We start from the raw sequence: 27503 nt of genomic DNA, 5'->3' as shown, positions 1-27503 counted from the left end.
CAGTATATTTTAATTGATCTCGCGTTAACGTTATGATATAAATAATCAAATGTTATATAAATACATATTTTAAGATAAATAGATAATAATAAATGTGACGAGATATTTCTAGTTTTGGTAAGAACTAATCTCATGACGAGATTAGTTTCTCTTATTATCATTATGTGTCAGCACAGCAATATCGGATATTTTTCGTGTATAATAATAAGTATAACACAGAAATTACGAGCAAGAAAAAGGAAAACATAGATAACAGACTGAGGCATAGTTGAGCAATCGTGTAAATACTTTTGTATAAATTCCTTTTTTCAAGTATCGTTTTTTCTCATTTTAACATAAATAAATATATTAAATAATGTGTTGTTTTTGCGATTGATGTCATTCGCGCGTAATATTTTTTTCGTTACGCGAATTGCACAGGACTTGTTTTCTTAATAACGCGGGATACACGCAGACACGGACTGATCATGGCTGATATTACGAGCGAAAGAGAAGTTGAAAACATGACGATGCAGAGGTTCTTTGATAATGTTGTTGTAACAGTGTGAGTATAAAGATTGAACCACAACTAGCAGAATAGTCGCACGATACAGCACGAGCCGTGAATCGGGAGATTATAGTTCAATCTGTGCTAATATTGCAGTATACAAAAGACTGCGAAGCATAATGCTTCGTTTAATAAGGAACAAGGTATGCATATGAATTGAGCATTCAATAATACATTATATACATGATTTTCATATTTTTTGAGAAAAGATAAAAAAACTGTACATATTCCATTACTTTCTTTCAGTTGCCTAAATGGGATATCGGAAATAATCGAGCAGTCGCTACATTTAAAAAGGATGAGACAAAGGATATAGATGTTCCAAACAATGCAGATGTTGTGATAATAGGTAACTAAGCTTATAAATAAAATAGTTTATAAACAAGATAATTATAAATAAGAATTGATGTAATTGAAGCTTGAAACATTCTTGAAGCAAAAATTAAAAATTTGGATTAAAATTTGAATTGTTAAGAACTATATTTAGAGAATGTTGACAATGTTAGTTTTACCAATCGAATTTGTCTATATGTGTACGTTGCGATATCGACAAAGTAACAACATCGAAATACCTCTAGGAATTATTACATTGATAACAAACATATATGTACACATATGTGTATATTTTCAAACAAAGATTTTTCTTATACTAAAGCTTCTCGCTCATGTCTAAAAACACAATGTTGTTTTTTCACGTAATTCATATATGTAATGTTAATCGGACTATCGGTTTAAATAAAAATTAAATATTCCATACTGTTAAAATTAAAACTAATAAACGTTTTTTAATTATATTTTTTCGCTCATTATAATTAAAAAGAATTAAAAGAAATAACAAAACTTTAGTTAAGCATTAATCAATATTAATGTTTACACAGATTTATATTTATTGATGAGTTTTTAATAAAAAATGTCCATAATAGGTGGTGGTAGCGCTGGTTGCAATGCACTTTATCAATTGGGAAAACGTGGAGTCAATGCGGTACTCTTGGAAAGGTCTAAACTTACATCTGGCACGACATGGCACACAGCAGGTCTCCTGTGGCATTTACGCGGAATAAATGATGTTGAAACGGAGTTATTGAAAGCTTCGCGACTGCTTTACGCATCTTTGCAAGAAGAAACAGGTATAAATCCAGGATGGATAAATAATGGTGGACTCCTCATCGCTCATACTCCCGTAAGTTTCCACACGATTATGATATGCCTTCATTCATTTCATTTCTTGGAGACTAAATATACATTTTGCTTTTCTTAGGAGCGAGTAGTTAAGTACGAAAGATTAATTACTAGTTGTAAGAACTTCGATTTCGAGGCATACATGATTGATCCAATCGAGGCAAAGGAAAAATTTCCCCTCCTAGATAAAAATGCATTTCGAGCTGCTATATATTCTCCAATGGATGGTACGATAGATCCTGCCATGTTGGTTCATGCATTGACAAAATCAGCCGAAAGGAATGGTTGCAAGGTACTTTTATCTTTTTTCTTTCAACGTTCTCTACAACACACATACACATTTACGTAAAACTAATTTTGTATGCAAATTCTGTAATTATTGTTAGTTTTTTCGAGAGCGACATGCTATTCTATATAAATAACTAAAATTAATGTACAATTCTACTGTCAATTATTCATTTATAAAATTGATCTAATTAAATAATTTTTGAAGGTCATTGAAGATTGTCCAGTCACTAAAATCCTCGTCGAGGATACCGACGGACATAAAACTATTCGCGGAGTGGAAACGCCTTATGGTATTATAAAAACTAATGTCGTATTAAATGCAGCGGGAGCATGGTCTGGAACAGTAGCGCGAATGGTAGGATTAGACATCCCATTGGTACCGATGAAACACGCGTATATTGTTACCGAGGCGATGAACGTACGAGGATTGCCAAATATTCGAGATCCCGATTTTAATATTTACTTCAGGGTGCAGGGTGGAAATATAAGTATTGGAGGATATGAGCCGAATCCTATCATACTGAAATTCGTAAGTTGTGTATATTATATATATACCATACATGTGTAAGACTAAATTTAAGCGTATTATTAAAGAAGAAACAATTTAAAGTTTACGTACTATTTAAATCAAATGATAATATATTGTCCAGCCGCCGGAAGACTTCTCTTTTAGCTTATACGAGTTGAATTGGGACGTGTTCAATACCCATGTAGAGGCGATGAACCGACTGATACCCGCTCTGGCGACCACCGGAATAAGAACGACGGTGTGCGGCCCAGAAAGTTTTACTCCTGATCACAAACCTATTATGGGTACAAAATTTCACCATTAATTTATGATCGACGCTTACATGTGTGTGACATAAGCACATATTAAATCTAAACTGCAACAATGTCCGAAAGGTGAAGACCCACGCTGCACAGGTTTTTATTATTCCTGCGGGTATAATAGCGCTGGAATGATGTTTGGAGGTGGTTGTGGAGAACAAATAGCGTTATGGATAATTAACGGTCGGCCGGACAAACACATGTTCAATCAGGACATTAGACGGTAAAGATTGATTAAAAATAAAAATTGAATCTTAGAAAAGACTCTTAGAGAAATCTAAATTGTAGAATATAATATGATTCGTGTAAAAACTCTAAATTACTAATACCAATAAATTTCAATTTTGACGAGAGGTAAGAATTAATTACATTACAGATCAAAAATTTCGAAACATCGATAAAAAAGCGTAAATAAGCTGTTAAACAAGATTATTTATCAATAATAATTGATTTAACATTTTATAAAAAATATAATATCAAAAAATTATTATCTCGATGTTTTTCAAAAAATATTTCAAAACTTAGAAAGCTTACTTTAAAATACTTTTATGTTCAATTCTATTCGTTCAATAATATTCTATCGAGTCACAAAACTTCAAAGTAAAATGAAAGTATTGAAAAAATTCAAATTTTCGATTTTATATAATTTAGGAATAAAATGGAGATAAAATAAAAACACAGATTTAAGGATTCTATACTTTGAAAACTTTACTTTTTTTCATAGAGCATTTAACTTTTCATGAGATGCATGAAAATCGTAAGCGTTTCCAAACTTTTGGCCTGTAGTATTTGACGAATTAATTCCTGGATCTTTTATTTATAATACAGTCTATATTTTTTGTCGCTATATAAAATTTAAAATACAAAGTATGAGCAACACGACAAGTAATATACACAATTCTATTAATATTTACAGTTAACATTTTTGTACATGCTTTTCTGTCTCTCTGTCTTTCTATCCAGGTATATACCAGAACAAAGAAAAAATTTAGTTTGGATGAACGAACGAAGTCAGGAGGCTTATGCCAAAAATTATAATATTGCTTTTCCACACGACGAACCTTTAAGCGGTAGAAACTTGAAGACAGACCCTTTCCACAATGTAATTTACGCTTTATATCAATTTAAGCTTTAATTAAGTCTTTTTAATTACATTGCGCGTGTTTCTTGCTCGCGAACACAAGTCTCATTATTACTTTTTAGTTTCTCGTCAACGAGGGTGCTATTATGGAAGAAAGGCAAGGATGGGAACGTCCAGGATGGTTCCTACCAGGCAACAAGATAGCTCCAGTTTTACCGTACGATTATGGTGGTTATTACGATACACCAAAAAATACGAATGACGCATATGCCGAAGTACTGAAAACAGAATGTACATTTAATTTTCCGCCGCACGATAACATTGTAAGTCAACCTCTCTCCTTTTAAGATTTGATTAAGACTGTCATAAAATGTTTAAGCATGAAAAATGTTAACTCGATAATTTTTATTATCACAGATACGAGAGGAAGCGCTTGCCTGTAGAAATAATGTTGCCTTATTTAACTTGTCGTATTTCGGGAAACATTACATATGTGGCCCAGACACGAAACAAGCGGTGGATTATATTTTTACAGCTCAAGTGGATCGAGAAGTTAATAGAATTGTGTACACTTGTATGTTAAACAAAAAAGGGGGTGTAGAAGGTGACTGCACAATCACTGGTTTGGAATCTGGCACGGGTGGTCTAGTCGATCCCATATTTAAAGGAAAAGCATTTTATTTAGGTATTCATTTATATATTTTATCGGATATATATATCGCAATTTATCCCAATTATTATTAACTTTTATTTCCGATTATAGTGAGTGGAGGCATGTCATCGTATCACACTTGGGCGCATATCAGCAAAATAATAAGAGACAAAGGTTTCAATGTATCTATACACAATGTTACAGATCAAATAGGAATTTTATCTGTTCAAGGTCCTAATAGGTACTGAAACAAAATGCAAATACAAATAGACGTATAAATTATTTAAAAAATGTACATTATTCGTTTTCATTATTACAGCCGTCAAGTTCTTGGAACGTTAGTTGACGATGATCTCTCGAATGAATCATTTCCTTTCTCAACTTCAAAACTAGTACGAATAAATGGTGAAATAGTACACATGTTTAGGCTTAGTTTCGTGGGCGAGCTTGGTTACGAACTACATATTCCAAAAAGTTCATGCGAAAAAGTTTATAAAGCTTTAATGGAATGCGGTAAAAAATATGATATGAAATTGGCTGGCTTCAGAGCGCTCTACAGTTTAAGTTGCGAAAAAGGTGGGCAATAAAATTCAAAATGCGTATTTTTATCACTTTAATTTACGCTAATTTGTGATAATTATTAATTCAGGATATCATCTTTGGAGCTCAGACTTGAGAACGGATGACAATCCAATAGAAGCGGCCTTAGAAAGCGTCTGCCGCAAAAACGGCAAATACTTAGGAAAGTCGTCTGTTGAAGAGTGTCGTAAAAATGGAATAAAAAAAAGAATGGTACATTTACATATAAATGAGTAAGTACAGTTCTGCAATACAATTCGATCCTGATATTGTTTGGCAATATTTCAAACGCACGTCGTTTGTACATAAATACCCGTTTGATTACAGTGATGTACCACTGTGGGGTATGGAGAGCGTTTACAGGAATGATCAATTCGTTGGTTATCTAAGAAGGGCTGAACATGGATATACTTTTAAAAAGAGTATTGGACAGGCGTAAGTTAAACGCATAATAAATGAAAATATGAGTAGAGATAAAGATTTACCATTTTTATTATTCAGATACATCACGGCTCCAAATGGGCAAAATGTTACAAAAGAATTTTTGAAGACGGGTACTTACGAGATTGAAACAAGGAGCAAAAGATATCCTGCGGAAATATATCTTCAAAGTCCATTTGATCCACAGAACAAGAGATTACTGGGTATATACACAATGTAAAAACAGTTGTCAAATATTTAATTTTCTGACTCTAAACCATTTGCGAAAAGCAATTATATGTATGTCAATAATCAAACCTTTTATATTTTTTTCATACATAAAAAACATAATAAAAATATAATTACTTGTTTTATTAATCTGATGAACTATCTTTTCTTGCTGATCACTAGGTCACTAGGTAATAAAATTTTAAGTGTTTCAATCTGGCTTTCCAAGTTATAGAACATATATTTTCATTAGATTTTGGTCTCTTTTCCATATAATAATTGATCTATTCTTCTATCTTTATAAAATTTTCTTGATTCACATACTTCTATTTCAGGCTTATCCTGCCAATGGATTGGCATGTATAGTTATGTTATTTATCCTAATTTCCGCAAGTGGTTTGTAATTTTTAGGATTAACCGGTAGCTTTTCCAACTGTTCCAATGTTTCCAACCCATCAATGACTCTGTGATAAGTAAAAAAAAATGTTATCACAATCTTATATTTTATCACTATGCATAAAGAAGCGAACTTACTTCCCAAACAAAGTATATTTTAAGTCCAGATGTGATTGAGGTGCGTAAGTTATAAAGAACTGACTGCCATTTGTATTAGGGCCATTGTTAGCCATAGAGACAAGACCTCTGGCATTATGCTTGAGCTCCTCCTTAAATTCATCTTCAAATTTGTGATTCCATATAGAGGTTCCCCCTTTACCCGTATTAGTGGGATCTCCAGTTTGAATGATAAAACCTTTTATGTTTCGATGAAACAAGCAATTATCATAGTACCCACTGGCACAGAGCGCAAGAAAATTCTGAAATAAGAATATAGATGCCTGTACTAAAACTATTCTTCTTGAGATTAATATAATGTTTTCAATCCTATACCAAGATTAGCACGGTATTTTTTATACTCAAGTGTTGTAAAATTAAAATATAACAAAGAATAATTGCAGATATAGGTTATACATTGCTCTGATGATAATATAATTGCACGTTGTCTTTGTGCAATAGAAAATTGAGTAATACCTCGCATGTCTTCGGACACATCTCACAGAAGAGCTCTATTTTTATGTCGCCGACATCCGTGTGCAGCGTTACGCTCTAGAAAAAGCACAAAAATATCACTCAAATCATACAGATGCAGGTTATAAAACACTATAAACAATTTAATATACCATTTTTTGCAATGCATATTGCGCGTTATAAACAGAATTTAATATAAAGTAATTTTATCAAGTTAAAGATTGCGTTTGAAAACAAATAAATCTTTTCCAAAACACATCGTTATACACGCTTGGACGTTTTCGCGCGAATGTGCAAAAAATGTAGAGAAAGAGTGCAGAAAGTGCAAATGAAACTGCACGTGGTTCTAATACAGAGTCAAATAGCGTTTGTAAGATCAACGACCTTACAGAATTATAAAATTTGTATTATTGTTATGTTACATATTATATTATTATAACCAAAATAAAAGCGCAATTATAAAAAAAACCAAAATTGCTGCTTTCTACCGTTCTATTGATTCTAACAAATTTTCTATTTGCTATTTCGCTAATGTGAGTGCGTCCTAAAGCCTTTCCTGAAAGTTTTTTATATAATTATTCAGAATTTTTAATTTAGCTAAATGCAAAAAAATTATGGAATTTATTTTCATGTCCACGATACCGGAAAACTGATTCGCGAATTCTGCGCGGATAGAGAATCGACAAACCATGTTTGAGCAATTTGGCCAGCGGACCAGTGCGATTGGTCGATTTTCTGGACGCAATTAACGCCATTTGAGCTCGCAGTGTCGAACAAGGGAAAATCATAGGTTTGTTTTTTATTCCTGCACTGCTGCACTAGTGCAATAAGTTAGAATGAGAAAAAATATATTCGTCTTATTCTAACTTAGTGCAGCAGTGCAGGAATAAAAAACAAACCTCATGTATGGTGTATGGAGCGGCAAGTAGTGCCGCGGGCGGCCGCTAGACGCACTACTTGTCCGACCTGCGTGCGTCTCCACTCTCTTTTGCCGCACGCACAACGGTCGTCGGTGGCAAGCGGAAGTAGTGATTCCGTGAAGCTTCCCCGGGGCGCTCCATTTCCGTGAGGAGTAACCTACGCATCGTCCGGAGACGGAGAGCGAGCAGCCCACGGGATTCACGCGTAAATCGCGATCGCGTACGGGGAACGGATTTTTACGCACGAGAGAGTCCCGTGAGAGAATTGTGAGCGCGACGCGGTGCAGCCGCGGGATCCGCCGACGAGTGGCGCGTCTGTGAGAACGCGTTCCCCTTGGCGAGCGTGACGTAATTGTATTGATCCGCGGCGGTGGAAGGGCCCGAGAGAGTCGCGCATTCGCCATCTTGGACGAATTGGTAAAGAGAAAAGAAGTTTCCGTGCGTCCCCGTAGGCGCGGTGCTCGCCGTCGTCGTAAAGAGGTGCAATCCGTAGCGATCCGCACATTAATCTAGTTTCACCGGGAGTTAACCCTGTTGTGAATTGGTAACCCATTTGGACGGACCAAGGTAAGTCGTTATTTTTCCGTATTCGCGCCGCGGTTTACGGGCCGCCGCCAGGTTCGTCCCTCCTACGTGGATGCTCCGCTGTACCAGACACTTCTCCCCTCCCCCTTTCCCCTCCGCTCTCCCTCCTTCGTCTCCTATCTCCCCTTGCCGCCTGGCAGATCCCCCCGCCGCTACCCGCGCGTGACCATCCACTTTCTTCTAACGGGGTACCGCTATCTCGGCGAAAACCTTGACGGCATCGTCGTGGCGTGGACGGGAACCGTCTTTCTTTCTCTTTCTCTCCTTCGGACCGAACTGCATTGTTTTGAGCGGTCTGTCGTTCTTTGACATCGCACTCGCGATCGCGAGGGGTTGGGTCACTCGAGCACGGCATTACACCTGCCCCCTCGGCCCTCTGCCCCCCCCCCCCTACCGAGAGGAGCCACGACAGCGCGCGCGGGGGACAACGAGTTCGCAATAAGTCCAAGTTATTTTTGTCGCTTTTACTTCAGCCTTTTTTATCGCCGCGTGCGGCGGCTTACAGCGGCGGCGTTAACGTCTGACAGCGTGACAGACAAAGCTTTTTCTCCCGCTGATTTCCCACCGCTGACGCACCTCCTTCGGCATTCGAGACCTGCACTTCTAGAAACTCCTCCACGTCACTTTCGCGCATTACCGGGATGAATCACGACGAAATTGCGCGCTGCCACATTGCCGCGTTGTTGGAAACCGATTTGTTTAGGAATACTTTTAATAAAGTTATCATGTATACCACGAGACGATTGTCGCATCATGTGACGTAGCGACATGCTAGGATGTAATTTTCGCTTGATTATACATTTTGAATGAATATTATAGAGTTGACATATGTATCATCAGTGACTTTGCAGCAGCTAAATTCTCTATTATTAAGTATAAGGTTGATTCCATCCATCCTTAAATTGAAGACATTTATTTTATGTAATTTGAGGAAGTTTTTCAGAATATAAATAGTATGTTGAAAGTCTTTCATTTACCTGAATACAATTAATTTCTTTATCATGATTTTCGCATATTCCAGTCATTGTTAATATTAAGAAAGAAAAGGAGAAAATAGAGAAAGAATATTTAAATATAACTTTGTCTTTGCAGACAAAGGGTTCGTTCTTTGGGTCTGATTGGTACTAAATGGTTGCGTGCAGACAGCATGTCTACTCTGTCAGGGATTGTGTCGAAGGGGGAGAAAGGAAAATCCAAGTTTCAATCATTAGATATCAATAGCTTGTACCGGGTGAGTAGGGTGAGTTGGCCAACATTTTATTACTTTTTCTCATTAGTTCTCTATAAGATGTCTTTGTTCAAATTTTTCTTGTCTCAAAATTAAAATTTGCATTCAATAAGTTTAAATAATAATTCTTAATTTTACAAATTTTATATGTTGATATTATATGATATTATATGATATTATATAATATATGATTGTGGAAATAAAATAGCATTTAAAGATTTTTTATGTTAAATATTTAGACAAATTTTTTTTACACTTGTGTTATTTCTCAGAAAGGTTCTTGTCTACAGTGCAAACTAGCTAATTATTTTCACCTTTTATTTCCATCTAGGGTGAATCTTTGGAGCCGCATCAGCAGAAAAATACATTACCGCGCAAACATGGAATGCAAAGTCTTGGAAAGGTGCCTTCGGCACGGCGTCCTCCGGCTAATTTGCCCAGTTTAAAAAGTGAAACTAGCAGCAGTGACCCGGCTGTCAGTCTTGTGCCAAGTGGAGGAAGTGGTTGGGCTACTACTAAGGATTCAACATCATCGACCACTACTACTACCACCACAGTAGCAACTTCATTAGATAACACTACTGTAAGTTATAATTCTATTATTTCTTTTTGCTCTAAAATAAAGATAATAAGATAAGAGATCAGAATAATAAGACAAAAGAGTTTGTTGTCCCCAAAACTCCTGGATTACAAATTCATCTCCTTTATCTATAAACTTCCAACTCTTAAATCTTTATAAAATTAACATGAAATCAGAATTGAGATTGAATCTGAAATTTATTGATTATGAATGAATTGCAGAGAGAGAGAGAGAGAGCCACATGGATTTACACATTACATTATTTTTTTTATAAAATAGTCATATTATAAAAGATAAAATTTGGTTATATCTCATCTTCTGTTACTTTCTTCTTATGAATGTCATTTAGCAGAAATTAATTTTAATATTATAAGGAGCAACTGTAATCTTGCGTATTCTATTTTTTTATAAGAGAAATATTACACAAATGGTGCTAAATATAAAAGACTTACTACTGTTATATATATTATGTTTAATCCAAGATATGTTGTTAAAATGAATATCTCCTTGCAGACTGTCTCTTCAACAGCACAATGCGCAGCAGGGACCACTGTGTCAACATCCCTACACTCTTTACTGCCGACACAACAAAATGCATCACAACCTCCTTTTTTGGATCAGACAAACAACAAATCATCATGGAGTGCAATTATGAGCAGATCAGGAGACGGTATGTAGAAAAATAAGTATTCTATTAGCACTACCGGCATGTATGCATAATATTGATTAACGTAAAATGTTAAGGTTTTAAGTTATTATTTACTTTTTTCTTATATTTTTCACATTTTCCTTTCCATTAATACACTCTTAAATTCATTTCTGTCTAAAAGCAGGCATGTATGCTTATTAAAATAATAAAAAATTCTGAAAGAATTTTTTGGAATTTTTTTATGACCAAAAACTTCTAATGGTATCTAATTAATCGATTACAATGCGAAAAAACTGACTTCCACATGTGGGTATTTAGTCGCTATCCCCTACGAAAAGAGAATGTGCAAGACCGTAAGCGGGGGCGACGCGTGCACAATTGATTATATGTATATGTGTGTGTGTGTGTGTGTGTGTGTGTGTGTGTGTGTGTGTGTGTGTGTGTGTGTGTGTGTGTGTGTGTGTGTGTGTGTGTGTGTGTGTGTGTGTGTGTGTGTACATACATACATACATACATACATACATATTGCAGTCGTTGATTATGTATAAATTGTTATTTCCATATCTATCATTAAATAGGTTCAGAGTCAATATAATTGATACATTAAACTATTTACACGTTAATAGAAATCATATATGTTATAATCGTATATATTATGTGTAATACAATAATATTGTAATAATGTCGCAAATGATATTTAAAACAATTTAATTAGAATATAAATGCACTTTATCATGAAACGTTGGATGTCCAGAGTTGGATTGATAAAGGACTTGAAAAATCTGAGATAACGATATGTTGCGATATAGGATGTGACAGTAATCGTTCTTGTTTAGTTGGTATTTGCGATATCTCTATCCTTTTAACATCCATTTCTGGACGTTAGACATGAGTAAAGTATGAGCGGAGTGGTCGTTTGGGTAGTGCAAATTAATTGATAGGTACGCCCATTGTGGCAGCAGTGGTTGGTTACGCGGGGCTCGTGGGGGGCGCGAAAGGGGGAAGAGGTGCCCTTGGACTGAGTTTCCTCGCCCACCAGTCCCCGCAGTTCCAACACGAGTTTCCCAGTCTCAGTGGACAGCCGTCCGCCTCCGTCTCCACTCAGAGCCAGACTCAACAGTCCTCAACAACATCCAATGCAATCTCAGTCGCAGTCCATCAATCGTTACTACAGCAACAGCCGTATTCCCACAACCACTCAGGTGGGGTACTGCTTGCCTGTTGCTGCTAGATTCAACTTTTTTATCTCTTTGCCAGTAGTGCCTCTCTGTGCTTCTCCCCATGATGGCTTTTGTTAAGGTTGCATTTTCATCAAATTTATTCGATTCATGAGTAAGATGGAAGCTGCATTATTGATGTAAATAAATCTGTTGATGAAAACTGCAGCAAAGATGTACAAGAATGCGCTGCATGCGGATTCTTGACTCTGTACAGATCAATAATGGATCTAGTAAATTGTGCTTTGAGAAGTAGTAGTTTATTTACATTGGATGTTTCAAGACTACTTATTTGCATATATCTTAAGAGATATTAGTGACAATAAAATATGTTAATATAATGAAAATAATTTAAGTTTAATTATATGTACAATGGAAGATTAGTCATTAATATTTTTTATCATTAATTTATTTTAATTAATTTTGTTATTATGACATTGCTATAATTAGATTATTTTTTTAGAAATGTCGCTGTGTATACTAACATTTAAAAATAGTTACCAAAGATTTAATATTAAAATATGCTTAAAAAAGTGACATTTTTAATATTAAATGCAATTCTGTAACTATATTGTAAAGTATAATTTGTTAAAGTTCTCGATAGTAATACGGTAAATTTTGTATGGCAAATATGTCCATTATTATTTTATAAATAAATTGTTAAATTTTATATTTTACGCACGATTTTTAAATGTAAAATCTACTTAAAGAAAACATATGTTATAAATATATGTTTGATTACTAATACATTCTGATAATAAAAGTTTCTATTTTTATAAAATTTTATGAAATTGTTTTATATTTGTATTCTAATTCTAAAAGATTTATAAATGATAATTTTTGTCGAATTGTTAATATACTTGACAAATACACATTAGTAGTGAATCAAACTTATAGCTATTAGTTAAAAAATATTCACATATTGATTACATTATAATTTTAGATATAGTGCAAAAGACTTTTGACTTGACTTAAATGTTGATCTGCATTATTATGTACGTTCGTAGAAAATTAGATAACACCACAATATGTACTAAATTTCGCACCTCATTTCTTACTAGTTTTTTATTATTTTTAAGATCAAATTTAGAAAAAATATATATGTATAAAAATCGAGATTAATATATACAGTTAAGAAACATGTATTCTTTGTCTTTTTAATTCAATGAATGTTTCTAAGTTTGGTTATTCTATATCCGAATTTTTTAATATTTTTAAAAATGCATCACAAAATGTATTATTCTGTGACATTCTGTTATGCAAAATACTTATATTAACATTTCTCTTAAATAAGTATATCCATTTATACGTGGAAAAAATGATTTTAACAACATATTATTCCTATTGTTAAACATATAAGATGATCTAAACTAGATTATTATAATTTACAAAGATTTGTATAAACGGAATGTATTTAACAAGAACACCTGAAATATAAAACTTCAAATATTTCTTTTATTATTTTGATCTTAAACGCATACATAATAGTAATAGTATTATTTTATATGTTGCAGAATAACTAAAATTTCTAATTATTTTAGTATTACTATATAATATTATATGGAATATGCAATGTATGTGAAAATACTAAACTTAAAATAAATTTACTTTAATGAAAATATTTTATAAGAAGTGATACAGTTGTATGTAATATAAAACATAATTTTAATTACATGAATGCGTTTGGATCTATATATTTTGTAATTAAAATAATTATATGCTTTATAATATGAAATGAAATTATACGATTTTAGCAAATTGTGTGGTTTTTTTACATTTATTGTAGATAAAATCGGGTATTTATTTGTATGAATAATCGAGCACTTTATCTTTTGTGCTTTATTTGTATTCAATTCTTTATTACATTCACAACACTTTCGTAAAGCATGTTATATATGTGTATATATGTGTGTGTATGTGAGAGACGGTCTTACAATTTACGAAATAGTCGCGTGCGAGCATGTATTTTGTTTATCATTTATCTCACTAAATATGTATCTTGTCATACTGATATATTATTACGTATTATAGACATTAGAATATAGAAATAATGTATTATTTATCTATTTTTTACTTCTAATGCAACGAATAAACTATGTAGGTGGGACGCCGGGGAACCAACAGCAATTGAATCGAGAATTAAATGCGCAGTATGGTCCAGGGCCGAGCCTGCGTCCACAGAGTAAGTTTCTTTTACCTTGATCATAAAAATTGTTTAATTTAAAAGTATACAGATTAATTATTTGTAATTTAATCTTTGTAGCCGAAGGAAGTTGGATTCAAGGTGGAAGTCGTACGCCAGGTGGCGCAGTACCAGTAACATCAGCTGGTCCCGGAAATGGGAATACTCCGGCGGGCCAGGCCCTCCCTTTAAATATACCTGTTTCAGGAGGACACACCCAGGAGGGGCCCGGTGGAGGGCGGCAGAACTTGGGCCAATCGCCCAACATGGGCGCGGGCCCGGGAGGCCAGCATAATTCCGTAAATAATCAAGGTTCTGCGCCTTCTTCCGGTCCTCAAATTGGGCCAAATCTACATCACTATCGAGGTCTTATTCCTCCATTTGTGAGTTTGTCATTACAATCTTGAAAGTTGAAACTTACGTAGGTGGTTTTTTAACTTGCATAACAAAAGGTATATGATTTTTTTAGATGTATAGATCAAATTTTCCTGGTGGATTTTCTTCGCAATTTGCACCAAATTCTGGATCCAACAACCCCCAACCTAGATTTAATCATCCTTTGGGTCGATTTCCACCTCCTCTACGTGAGCGCATAACTGAGGAAGAAATTCTGACTAGACCCATCATCAAAGAGGAAGATCTTTCGCGTATGGATGACATTTCCCGTGACGCAGGATGGGCTGCGCACGATGATATTGATTATAACCAAAAATTGGCCTTTAGCGACGACGAAGCTGAATCAGAATCACCGAAAAATGACGAGAAAAAAGATATCAAGGAGAAAAAAGGTGATGATAATGTAGACGAGAAGGAGAAACCTCGAGACCGAGACTCGAAGGAACTCCGTGATCCGCCGCATCGTCCTTGGACTCAACCTATGAATCGTGACTATCGTGGCTCAAACGGCGCAAGTGGTGCCTACGCCAGTCAATCGCAATTGCATTCTGTACATTCTTTAAGAGGTATGTATAGTTTAAGTAGAATAAGGTGTCCAAACTGGATGATTTACTCAAGTCTAGTAGTAGTAATTTAAGTTCAAATATTTTAATGCATCTATTTATATTACAAATAGGTGTTGAGGATGACGAGACATGGAACGAACGACGTAGAATTAAAGTAGAGGTAGCATCCGTTGTCGAGCGTGCACGATTACGCAAGGAGGAAGAGGAGAAACGCTTCCAAGAATCAACGAAACAAGCAGCGGCTAAGAAACTACAGGACTTGGAACAAAAGATGAAGGAAAAGCAGGCGAAACAAAAAGATGAGGAACGGGCGCAGTCTGGCGAACCCAAGAACTTGATCAGTGTGCCGCCTGTACCTCTTCCTATACCTGAATGGGAAAGAGAGAAGGAGAATCGAGAGCGAGAGAGTAGAGAACGATCTCGCACCTCGTCCGAAGGGAAAGATGAGAAAATTATTGCGTGTGTACGCGATACTCGTGACAATAGAGAGGGCAGAGATCAAGGACTGACGGACTTTCGTCAAGGCGATCGCGATAGGCAGACTTTTTTACGACAACAAGACCCGGTTCGTAGCGAGCGCGAGAGGGAACGCGATCGTGATCGTGAACAAAGAGACTCAAGAGATCGCGAGCAACCAGCGTTCTCTCGACACTTTCAAAATAACTTGCCGCCAAGATTTCAAAAACAGCAGGCCGAGAGAAGCAATGCGAATTTCAACCGAATTTCACCAAATGCGGAAAGACCTGCTTCCCAGGCTGTTCCGTTTTCCCAACAATACGATCCCGGAAGATGGCTTCACAATTACAATTCATTGAGTAAGTTTTTATGGATCACTTCCCCAAGTAGCACGGTAGGTCGACTGTAGCATTCTAAATTCCACAAACTATAAAGCAGTTACAACCGTTTTCCCTACGTTCCTCAATGCTACCAAGTCGTAATCAACGATAGAATATTACATGTTACTCTAGATGCCTGCCAAAACATTCCTACATGCATTCTACTAGGACGCATGTGGAATGCTTTTGGCAGATATTTGTTGATGAATTCATCGTGCAAGAATTAAAGTAAATTTGTAGAACACAAATGTAGCGAAAAATAGATAGCGTCTTTATTTATAATTCACTATGCATGAAGAATTGTCAAATATTATTCGCATACAGTTGTATCTGTCTACTCTTTGCTACCTGGGCTTCTATGTTAGAAAATCACATTTCTTATTTTAATAATTGTAATTGGATTGTAAAAAAATAATTACTAATAATCTTTACTATTTTACAATTTAGAACAACATGATAAGTCAATTTTAATAACGAACATTTTTATAATTAGTAAACTGTATTTATGAAATACGAATTTTTTAGCTTGATAAAATTTAGCAGTGTGACAGTATTTTAAACCAAAATAATCTTTAACGTGACATTTCTTGTTTAATTATTTTAAGACTTATTTAATCGACATTTTAATTTTTTCAATAAGATGTTGAAAAACCGTGCGTTATATTAAATGATACTTGTATTAGCAGATAGCGGTATGAAGCAATCCATGCCGCAACGTCGTAATAGAACTGATTCGGATGCATCGGCACCATTGGATGATGAACGACCTCCGTCCCGAGATCATCGCGGTAACGCACCGCCATCGAGGGAAGATCGTTATCGACATTCTTCGCATCGGTCCTACGATAGCCGCAAACCAGGTGGTTATTATGATGAATACAGCCGTAATTTCAGAGACTACGAGTACGATGATAGGCATCCTCGTGATTCTTGGGAACGCGAAAGACATTTTGACGACAAAGAGCGAGACCCGAAGGAGAATTTGGACTCGAGAGATAATCGAGACAACCGAGATGTCCGTGACAATCGTGACAATCGAGACGGTCGCGATGTCAAAGATTCTCGTCCTACTAGTCGTGATGCTCGAGACTTAAGAGATGCGCGCGACAAAGACAAGAAAGATTACGATAATTTTTTAAAGGTAAAAAATTGAAATTAATCAATTTTTCTACGACAGATTTATTTTATCATTGATTAATATTGACTAGCTTAGCTCAATCTGCTTGTATTGAACTTGATAAAATTTTTTATTTTGTAGGATTCTTTCGATGAGCGAGAACGGGAACAAAGGGAGCGTTCTGAGAACCCTGAATGGCGTGAAGAACGCAACGTAGGTCAAGATAGACAGCTCGAAAGTCGTCGCGACGTGTCGAAGGAAGAACGCAATGAACGCCCGCAGAGACCGGACTCACGTGATAGTCGTACTTCCAGAGAATCGAAAACGTCTTTACGCGATGACGAACTGCACAAATTACGAGATTGCAGTTCCTGGGTAAACGAAGTATCAGATTACGAGGAGAAAAAACGAGAGTTGTATCACGAAGAGACTAGGGAAAGAGAAAGAGATAGAGATAGAAGACAGCCTCCCGGTCCAGTCACTAAAGAGAAAATCGAAGCGGATGAATTGAAAAATGAAAAACGTAGTTTGACTCAACTGAAGAGAGGTAGTTCTGATCTTCAAGAGAAAAAAGAACAGCCGAAGGATAGTGCTGTTGAGATGAAAAAGGATACGGATGTGTGGAACAGAAAAACGGAACGTACTCCGGAAAGCAGACAGATCGAGAGGGGTGATAATTCGCCGAAAGCGTGGGCTGACGCTATATCACCGACTTTTGAGAAGGAAGAAGAGAAGATAGCAGAAGCTGCTAAAGATGGCAAAGAAAGCGATGAAATTAAACAGAGCTCGTTGGATAAGCCTGCTTTAGAAAAAAGAGAGGAAGCACTTACCGAGGACGCTAAAGAGCAAGCTAAGGATGAAAAAAGAGAAAAGAGTACGCGCAACAGAACAAGCAGTAGTGGCTCCAGAATCCGGGAATCCCGTGGTGGACGTCAGTGGGGAGGAACTTTCAGCGTCTATACTCGCGGTTGGCGTGGCCCGGAATCTAGAGGACGACGAGGTGGACCACGATCTACTGGTAAATCCGGGATGTCCGCCAAGAGCGGTTCATATGGGCACACTGATTCCGAGAATAGTGCTGACGAGATATCCGGCTCCACTGAGTCTGGAAAAGAGGATAAGCGATCGGCTCGTTCCCCGAAACCATCTCAGAAGGTCGAGAAGGAGGAGCGCAATCGCGAGGTGTCAAGACGAGAGGATAAGCGTAGTACCGAGTATTCTCAGACACGCAGCGAGAAAAGAACATATGATGGTAAGCCTAGCCATGAAGCTTTCGCGCCGTCAGGCGAACCGTCCCGTCGTGGCAGAGGTGGTTTCCGTATCCGAAATACGGCCACGGGCAATCGTATGGAAGGCTACGGACCACCATCCAGTAAGAGTCCGTTTTCGTCGGAACGTAATACAGATGAAAAGCATCAGCAAAATGCTGGACGGCAAAATCCACCGACCCCGACTCCAGAGAAAGATGCAAGTCTCTTGCAATCCACGCCAGTTGAGTCTACCGACGATAAGATAATCGCGAAGCAACAGGCACTTACAGCGGGTATCACAGGCAGACGCAATAAGTCTCCGAGTCAGCAAGCTCAACAACCTGCTAACAAGCAAGACGCAAACCATCCAACTCAAGTCTCCAACGTTTCGTCCCAAAAAGCGCAAATGCGAAAGGAAGAGTCCCGTTCCAAGAGAACTCGTAGTGGAAGTAGGAGGGTATGTATAATTACATTTTGTTTTACTTCTCTTTTTGCTACATAGACATTTCAAATATACATTTTTAACGTCTTTTATATGTTTTTTTAATTAATTGAGACAAAATTCTAAGATAGAGGAAAATAGGCAACAAATTAAATTTTAGAGATTTATGATTAATATGAAATATTTTATATTGCAATTCTATTGAATATAGATAAACGGATTATCATTCACCCAATTTTATATTTTTTACTTTTATATTTTTAGTTATCTACTTTTATTTAACAAAGAAAAATGATGAATTTTTATTTTACAAATGATAAATTTGTTATGTATAACAATCAAAATTTATTAAACATGGGTACATATTTATTTCTCTTTTAATGTAATAATGCGTTATCGCGTTTCAGGGAAGAGATAACCGTGAAGCTCGTTCACGCGGCAGCAGTGGCAATGTATCAAAACAGCCACAGTCGGACGTAGGCAATGAAGATTGGGAAACTACATCAGAGAACAGCGAGGAACATATAGAGGATCACAAAGAGTCTCGTAACACACGCAATAAGCATTTTGGTGGACGAGCCATTCAATTAACGAGCCAAAATGCCGCTAATGTGCATTCCCGTAGAAACGAGCAGTTGGCAAATAGAGACCAACGTGAGAAAAATTCCAAGTCTTCCAATCCGGCGTCGCGAGCCCCGGGAGCAGAGAAACGAACTCTGCAGAATGCCGGATTTAGTGCTCAAAAGAATCATGCCGACAGTATACCGCCTCTAATGCAAAATGCGCAAATACAGAATGGAAGGTCGAGAAGTCAAAGCTCGACTAACAGTGGCGCGGTTGCAAATAAACCGAGTAATAAAGATAGCATGGTTAATCGTATTGATGAGATCAAGTTAAGCGATCCAAATCTTGTTAATCAAGCGCTGAACGATCTCAATAAGAAGTCCCAGACGAAAGACAAAAAACTAGTGGATTCGGAAATCGAAACAAATAGCTGTACCGAGGACGCAACAAGTGTTACAGCGGAAGATAAAGTAGATGCTGACGGTTTTCAGGAAGTGCGTTCGAAGAAAAACGTGAAGGAATCTCGACATAATCAGAAGGAGGAAGTGAAGCCCGTTAAGAGAGACAAAGAAAAAGAGCGTGAACGCGATCGTTCGAAGTCAAAGTCGAATGGATCACAACAGGCTCTGCAGCAGGCACAAAATATACCTCCTCTACTTGGCCAGAATATCCCGCAGCCGGCGAACGTACCGCAGAAGCAGTACGACAATCGAAATACAAGAAATCCAAGACTCGCGCCACGATTCCAACGTCTAGTGAAGCAACAGCAGCAGCAAATGTGCGCGACCGACGCAAGCGATATGAGCAAGCTGAATAGCAACAACTACGCTAAAGACTCTACTAACAGTCCTGCTCCTCCACCAACGGTTAATGCTTGGGACAAACCTTTCACAAGCCAATTGCGTTCGAATTCTCCGTCTGCAGTCTCCACAGACATTCAACTGATGTCTGGTTTGATTCAAAATGATCATAGTCATGAAGGCAATGAGATTAATTCTGGACACAGCAGCCAACGAAATTCACCAAGTGGTGAGAAGACGGGGAAGAACCTGAAGGAAACTCTGACGGAAAAGAATGTGTCCGACGTGTCTTCACCTCCCGTACAGACCTTGATCTTCGAGAATACGAAATATACAAAGAATACAACTGGACCAACAGATCTGGCCGTAAAATCGAAGTTTTCGAATCACATGAAATCACAACAACGAGCCGAAAAGCGTGCGGAAATAGAAGAGGAAGGTAGCCAAATCCAGCAACATCAACAACCGACGCTCTCCGTTGCATTTTCCAATAAACCGAATGACTTAATCAAAGACAAAAATCAAGAACCTATTCAAATGCCTTTATCATTCAATAAAAACGAAGATAATTCCGACATGAAATTGGACTTTACTTTTGACTCTGATCTTTCGCAATTGACGGATGATAAGAGTAAAAGTTTAGGCATGGCACGCTCCATGCATATGACTGGTGGTCAGAGCACGATATCGCCGTCGACCGCGGAACTCAACCTTAAAATCGCGTCTGTAAAAAAAGTCTGGGAGAATGCACCACCAATGCCGACCGTAGTCGAGCATGAGGACGGTACCAGTGTGGTCAGTAGTGCGGCCAGCTTCCCGCAAGCGTTCGAAAGCGGCGACGTTGAGGACAGTTACAGCCCTCACCAACCCTCACCATACAATCAGAGCAATATAAAAAGCGAAATCACAACGTCTACAAATGTGTGCAAGGTGAGAAATCATTTTGCGAATATTCTTTCATATTCTGCATGCAATTATCATGTCACGGATAATTATTTCAATGTTCTCCGTTATTTACTTGCATTGTTGTTGTTATTACTGTATTGTCATAATTGTAATTATGTTTTTAATACTTTTCTTTCTTGTATTTTTTTTTTGAAAAATTCTGTCTAATAAGTGTGGTGAAAATGAGAGGTAAGTGGCTAACATCTTGGATCAAAGAATACTAAGTCAGCCACTTGTCAATGATCAATATCGATTTAACAAAAATTAGCTTAATTTTATCACTATTGTTATGACACACCACACACACACACACACACACACACACACACACACACACACACACACACACATTCTATATTTATCATAATATCATTATTTCTTATCATTATTATACTTTATCATTAGTATGGCTTTTTTTATTATTAATTATGAAATAAGGTATATGTATTACTATGACGTAATAAATCTGTTCATTTTCACCAAATTTTCAAACAAATTTGAGAATGATTTTTATTTGAAACTAACGAATGCTTGTTAAGAATGTGCTGTTGACATGATGTATATAACAATTAAATATTGAAACACAATGTCCCTTGTGGGAAGACGCTGACTCTTTGCCTGATGCGCAGCTGGTTCCCCCGCAGGTGAAGCCGCAGCAACAGTCTTCAGGGAGCAGTGGTACGCAACCAGGATCTACCGTACCTGGGCCAAGTCCCATTGGAGCTGGTCAGAGTCCCATCGGCCATCCTCCCGTTAGTCTTCAAGGTCCCTTAAGTCCACCTCCATTTAATTCTACAGGACAACCCTCGCATATTAATTATCAGGTAGGTTGCGTTATTATTTGTTTTGTTTATTATTTAATACAAGGAATCCGAATATTAAGAGATACGATATCTTATTTTTAGGAATTTCCGCAGTATCCTGGTTCACAGGCAGCGCAATACGGTGGCATGTCGGCCATACCGTCGCCACCAGCTGTGCTGTTCAACACAGGTTCAGGACAATTACCAGCTCAAGCGGGCGGTTTATATGGAGCGTTTCAATTAGATCAGAGCCGATCACCGTTTACGCAGTACGCGCCGTACGCTCCGTCTCTTCAGAGCTCGTTTAGCCAACAAAATGTATACTTGCAGCAACCGCCACCACCTCCACCTCATGCGCCAAATGCTCCAACACCAGAGATGTATCAGAACAATTTATCTCAATACCGAATTGTACGTAAATTATTGTTTTTTTTTTATGGTTCTTACACAATATTATAATTTCTGATAAAATTTTATACAGAAGTAATGTATGTTGTTACTTTGTATTGCATTGATAGACTGCAGCAGCTGGTCCGCCATTTGGACAAAATCAACAGCTTAGTAATAATCCCAATACGGTACTAATCAGTTCGTCATCAAATTCTCTAATGTCCGCGAGCGTCAAGCCATCGTCTCAACCAATTGGAGCAATTGGAACTAAAGCTCCACATTTCCAGAGCCCATCTGCTCCTCAACCCAATCAGGTATAATTCTACGTTATACTTTTATTTTGTCTCAATAAATTTAGTAATTTAAATTATTGACAAAACATCTTTTTCCAGTTGGCTTATATACCATATGATCCAAATCAAGTGCTCGGTGTTAGCGGTAGTTACATGAGCAATTCACAATTAGTGCAGAGACCTGGTCCAAATGTGCAAGCATCCAACAGTTACTACAGCGCTACATCCGCTGGTAAATTTATATTTTATCATAAATGTGTGTGCTACTTTTAAATCAATTTCCATTATTCTATTAAAGACAGATACAAAATTTTTTTAAACTAATCCAATTAGGAAATTTAATGAGTTATTCTTAATAATTGCAATATTTTATTATGATATTATTACTAGAAAATCATAAGATTTAATATTCAACAATTATATATTACAAATAAAAATAAAGTTTTATCATAACTGTAGAAATTGATACTTTTATAATTTGTGTAAAAAAATATATTATAATTATCAGAAAAGAGTCAGTGTAAATCGGTTTATAGTCGAGTCTTATATTTAAGATTATCTAAAGTATTATCTTAAGATTTCATCAATCAATCACAAAACCATATTAGTATCTTAAGACATTACTTGAGACTATCTTGAAATAAGACTATAAATATCGGCAATAGTGTTATTATGTGTGCGTCACATATTTGTATATTTTGATATTCTCAACACTTAATATATTTTCTTAATTATATTTTCAGATGTATTTCCTGGCTCGCAGACAGGCTTCTACCAATCCGGTGGTGCTACTCAACAAACTGGAACTCATTATGGTCTGCAAGGATTTGGCCAACACAGTCAAAGTCTGGCAACGGGTAGCGCAACTCCTGTTGGTCTACAAAATTATGGCCCTAGCTTTCTATCCAGTTCAGGATTGCAAATTGCTGCAGCAGCTCAACAATTTCGTAATCCCACTGGTGGTCTGCCAGGACCAGGAAATGCAGCACCCACATTTCTTAGTAAGCATCAACCGCAGGAGCAACCCAGACAGTTAAAGAGTCCATCGGGAAATCAACAGGATGTACTTGCATCGGTCTTTAGTTCAAGTAAGCTCATTATAATTAAAAAAATAATTGAAAATACTTTGAATAAATAGCCTTCAGATACAATTAAGAAATTGTATCTGAATTTTATATGTATAAGAAGTTACAATTTCTTCAAAAATAATTATATAAGAATATAGATTAAATTTAATATTTTAATTATAGCTCCACAAATACCGTCGCCTAAATCAAGAAATTGCAAACAGCAATCTTCGTCACAACAACCACAGCCAAGTCCTACACAACATCACAAGTATCAACAATATCAGGGCGTTAGTCAGTCTGCTCTGGTAAGCAGCTACAATAACTACGTATGTACCATTTATTCATTAAAGTTATCTCATTTAAATATTGTGCATGCATCAATCATTTGAATATATATACACACATATATAATACATACATAAAATTCTCAGTTATATGTTAATACTTTAAAGGAATCTAAAGCTCAAGAAAAGAATCATGTAATTTTGTCTAAATCGAAAAATAAAGCTTGAACAATCTATTTCTGATATTTTATACAATAGTTATTATTTTCTTAGAACTTGTAGATTAATCTTTCAAAGTATTGAAATGTAATCATTCCTTATATCTATATGTGCATTAAAACTACAGATTGTATTAAACTGCACTTTAAAATTCTGTAGTTTTACAGTTTTTTTTTTAATAATGAAATACGATTTAGATGAAAATTAGAATACATATTATTAAATATCTTCAAAAAGAATTGTCTAAATTGTGTTTTAGGAAGAGACAAATTTATATAAATACATTATAAAGTGCTATATAATAAAATAATATATGTATAATTGAAATCTAATTAAAATTTTCGTATTTTTCGTATTATATATATATATATATATGTTTTTTTCAATTATTAGTAAAGAAATAAAGTTTAATTTAAATTTAATACAATAAAATTCTTGAACAGAATCGGTTTATAGTATATGATTAAAATATAGAAAAGATAGAAAATGTAAAAAATATAGAAAATATAGAATTTATTATTTTCATCTGGTTTACAGATGAAAAGCGAGACAATATAGCCTTGTGCATTAATCTACAGGTTTTACAACAGAATGTACGTGGAATGGGTATGCCGCCTCGTGCTGGTATCCAACCGTCGCAACAGCGTTATCCACCCCCGATACAACGTCCTGTAGTACCATTTGCACCAGGCCCAAACCCAAATAATCCCACGCAACAACAGCCTGCTTGTATGCCAACACAGCAACAGCAGCAAGCTCAAATTAATCGTCACAGACCGAATTTACACCAGCAACAACAGCAACAACGTAACATGAAGATGCAACAGCAATATTATTCACCACAAGGTTTGTAGTGAAAGTCTATCTATCTATGTGTATGTATACGACGATATATATACATACATACATACATATATATATATATATATATATATATATATATATATATATATATATATATGCTGTATATTTAATATTATGCATAAGCAACTTGTGTCATTAAAAAATATAATTAATAATGATATCTTCTTTTTTTAGGGAACGTTAAAATGGATTCCAATGATAAATCTGATAACCACAATGACAAGAATGATGGTCCGTCTGGAACACAACCTGGGAGCAACAAGCCCAACGTAAATCAACAAGATAGTGATAACAATAAGGAAGAAGTGAACCAACAAAACGAGTGAACGTAAATAAAATTCGTGAGGGTGAACTTGTTCTTCCATTTTATGGAAAACACCTTTCTTTAATTTGATAACTAAACCTTTGAGATAATCTCGTCGGAAAATAAGGGCAAAGACTAACGTGCTTTTCTATTTCTTGAGGAAAAGAAGCACGCCAGTGTCACAATGGAATTCGTTTTGTCTACGAAATCACGTGCTTATATAATCGATTAGCAGTTAAATAGATTAAAAATCTGAGTTTCCTGCTGTATCGAAAGAAAGAACTTGTAGAAAGGTAACATTCTCAGTACACCTTTCCTGTTCTTTAGTTCTAACAGCGTAAACTTATCGTCTTTGAGCAGTCGAAAAGACATTTATTAAGCATTTCCATAATTAATATCGAATATACATAAACATATTTAAGAATGGCGACAAGTTAATCAGCGCTGATTGATATTGTTACAAAAAGCTTAAAAGAAGTGACACTTAAATTATCGTGTAATGTTTGAATACTTGACTCAACAAAAAATATGTGCCGTCGTCGAGTGGAATGTTGGTCGATTACAAATGCGAGTTGCATACAAAAATGTATCGTTAAGGAGTCACATTCGTGAGGTTGTATCTATGGAAAGTGAGATAAAAAATTTACATGGACTCTATATGTATACATTCATATATATCTCTCTCTGTACCCAGATCAGGATCAGCCTGCGGTAAACGATACTGCATGTCCTAGGACACACGACGCACGTTTTCTTGATCACGTCATAAAGAAAGAGAGAGAAAGGAAGAGAGCGCAAGTAACCACGAAAAGTTACAATTATTGCAATTTCATATATGTAGCATGTTTGAAAGGACTGAAACAAGCGGCGGTATAAAGTCCTCTGTTTATCCGAACAATAAGAAGCGGAATCACTGATTAGAATGATATCCACGAGTCCGATATAAGCACGATTATGTCGCTCGTATGTATTGCGACAAGAAGAAACTCTATGTATATTGGTCGTTTTGTCGATGACGCAAGGTCATGATGAAGTTTGCGCGACGGAAATAGGAAACTGTTGTTTATAGGTATCGCGTGAATCATCATGATCTGGCCTCATTCGCGACGAGTTTCAATCATTAGGTATATAAGGTATTGCTTGTGAAGCGTGAAAAGCCATATGAATTATATCGAACCTTTTCACGCTTAGAAAGATTATGTTGGATCAACCAAACCGCAATCTAAACTACTATCGCAACGTACGAAAAGGATTGTATATTCTCTGCTTTCGTTGCAGTTAAAGCTTTGTTATAAAGATAAAGCCCATGAAAATAAATAGTAGTATTCACAGGAGTCCACCGTTGCCAGATTTATTTAGTAAAAATAAATGTGGCCATGTGCCCGCATTACGCCTCGATTTTACGAAAGAAGTCTAGGCGCTGTTGATATGTTAATTTTCAACAAAAAGAAAAAAACATAATATACTGCCAGTCGTACTGACGACCACTTTGAACTCTGAGAATTTTTCATGTCGTACTCGTGATGTCTGTGTGAATAGTGAAGAAAAACATATGTAGAGGAAGAGATACTCTTAACACGTAGGCTTGTTAAAAAAAAACACTTCAATGAATTTAGAGAATATCGATTAGAAAAAGGATAAAGATTGCGATTACTCTTTCACCTCGGTAATCTTTTCTCTGAAACATTGAGAACTTGAGAAAAGCTATTAAGAGACGAATATAATGTAAATCGATATAATGACGATGCCACGAATTGCTTAAATTAGACATGAGGTTACAATTCCTTTCGTGTTATAAAGAATTGAATCCTTGATCAAATAGCGCGGGCAATGTATACTATATTTAAAAAAAAGAAAAAGATATTGTTGAAGTCTCAAAAAACCAGTAGTAAATGCTTCTCTTTTATGTTATTGCTTAATTCTTTAGTATTCATATGGCATGCTATTGCAATGTATTCTTATTGATTTTGTCGTCAACGTGGGTACGATTTGATATAAATACATTAAAATTTTGCCGGTACAAACTTTTAATGTATTTATATTCTTGAAAAGCACAATATATACAACATACATTAATGTTATAATAGAGCGGCTGGCACAGTACGAATACTGAAGAATTGAGTTCTATCGTAAGCATCATTATCACGATGGCTATTACCACTTCGATCATT

The 27503-nt window shown here is 36.1% G+C and overlaps 3 protein-coding genes across 14 annotated transcripts; 2 read left to right on the top strand and 1 right to left on the bottom strand.

The window, feature by feature from the left end:
- Positions 1–29: 29 nt before the first annotated feature.
- LOC105835145 (sarcosine dehydrogenase, mitochondrial) lies at positions 30–5936 on the top strand. The gene is made up of 15 exons (XM_012678165.3): positions 30–690; positions 794–896; positions 1471–1727; positions 1806–2018; positions 2220–2543; positions 2665–2827; positions 2918–3065; positions 3806–3944; positions 4046–4246; positions 4341–4608; positions 4687–4816; positions 4895–5151; positions 5225–5387; positions 5482–5589; positions 5656–5936. Exons 1-15 carry the CDS (start codon positions 667–669, stop codon positions 5813–5815), a joined length of 2658 nt encoding a protein of 885 aa, XP_012533619.1. The 5' UTR covers positions 30–666; the 3' UTR covers positions 5816–5936.
- On the bottom strand, positions 2628–7149 carry LOC105835146 (peptidyl-prolyl cis-trans isomerase-like 3). 2 transcript variants are annotated; one of them, XM_028194899.2, is made up of 5 exons: positions 6981–7149; positions 6832–6906; positions 6337–6617; positions 5717–6266; positions 2628–2818 (listed from the first exon to the last, which is right to left on the bottom strand). In XM_028194899.2, exons 1-4 carry the CDS (start codon positions 6981–6983, stop codon positions 6140–6142), a joined length of 486 nt encoding a protein of 161 aa, XP_028050700.1. In that variant the 5' UTR covers positions 6984–7149; the 3' UTR covers positions 2628–2818; positions 5717–6139. The 2 variants fall into 2 exon arrangements, with proteins under 2 accessions (XP_028050700.1, XP_012533621.1); XM_012678167.3 differs by lacking the exon at positions 2628–2818 and having other exon boundaries at positions 5623–5846; positions 5941–6266.
- A 684-nt stretch (positions 7150–7833) lies between these two features.
- LOC105835143 (protein PRRC2C) lies at positions 7834–26967 on the top strand. 11 transcript variants are annotated; one of them, XM_012678155.3, is made up of 20 exons: positions 7834–8315; positions 9426–9564; positions 9893–10144; positions 10655–10811; positions 11732–11992; positions 14109–14189; positions 14271–14572; positions 14659–15151; positions 15262–15966; positions 16671–17128; positions 17246–18811; positions 19204–21090; positions 21735–21929; positions 22011–22319; positions 22427–22612; positions 22691–22823; positions 23335–23679; positions 23842–23987; positions 24743–25010; positions 25203–26967. In XM_012678155.3, exons 2-20 carry the CDS (start codon positions 9481–9483, stop codon positions 25352–25354), a joined length of 7980 nt encoding a protein of 2659 aa, XP_012533609.1. In that variant the 5' UTR covers positions 7834–8315; positions 9426–9480; the 3' UTR covers positions 25355–26967. The 11 variants fall into 11 exon arrangements, with proteins under 11 accessions (XP_012533609.1, XP_012533613.1, XP_012533612.1 ...); XM_012678159.3 differs by having other exon boundaries at positions 7835–8315; positions 9426–9573; positions 11753–11992; XM_012678158.3 differs by having other exon boundaries at positions 7835–8315; positions 9426–9573; positions 11750–11992.
- The last annotated feature ends 536 nt before the right edge of the window (positions 26968–27503 follow it).

Source organism: Monomorium pharaonis, chromosome 7, assembly GCF_013373865.1.
Source record: "Monomorium pharaonis isolate MP-MQ-018 chromosome 7, ASM1337386v2, whole genome shotgun sequence".
Lineage (NCBI taxonomy): Eukaryota > Metazoa > Arthropoda > Insecta > Hymenoptera > Formicidae > Monomorium > Monomorium pharaonis.
Note: the sequence above shows the minus strand (reverse complement) of the source record. Positions and strands in the feature narration are given on the sequence as shown.

Coding starts and splice junctions, on each gene's coding strand:
- LOC105835145 (XM_012678165.3), top strand. CDS start 667: ATGCTTCGTTTAATAAGGAACAAG. Junction 1,728..1,805: donor TCCTCATCGCTCATACTCCC/GTAAGTTTCCAC, acceptor TGCTTTTCTTAG/GAGCGAGTAGTTAAGTACGA. Junction 5,590..5,655: donor AAAAAGAGTATTGGACAGGC/GTAAGTTAAACG, acceptor TTTATTATTCAG/ATACATCACGGCTCCAAATG.
- LOC105835146 (XM_028194899.2), bottom strand. Junction 6,618..6,831: donor TGTGTCCGAAGACATGCGAG/GTATTACTCAAT, acceptor TTCTTATTTCAG/AATTTTCTTGCGCTCTGTGC. Junction 6,267..6,336: donor AAATATACTTTGTTTGGGAA/GTAAGTTCGCTT, acceptor TACTTATCACAG/AGTCATTGATGGGTTGGAAA.
- LOC105835143 (XM_012678153.3), top strand. CDS start 9,481: ATGTCTACTCTGTCAGGGATTGTGTCGAAGGGGGAGAAAGGAAAATCC. Junction 9,574..9,892: donor GCTTGTACCGGGTGAGTAGG/GTGAGTTGGCCA, acceptor ATTTCCATCTAG/GGTGAATCTTTGGAGCCGCA. Junction 11,993..14,108: donor GTATTCCCACAACCACTCAG/GTGGGGTACTGC, acceptor TAAACTATGTAG/GTGGGACGCCGGGGAACCAA.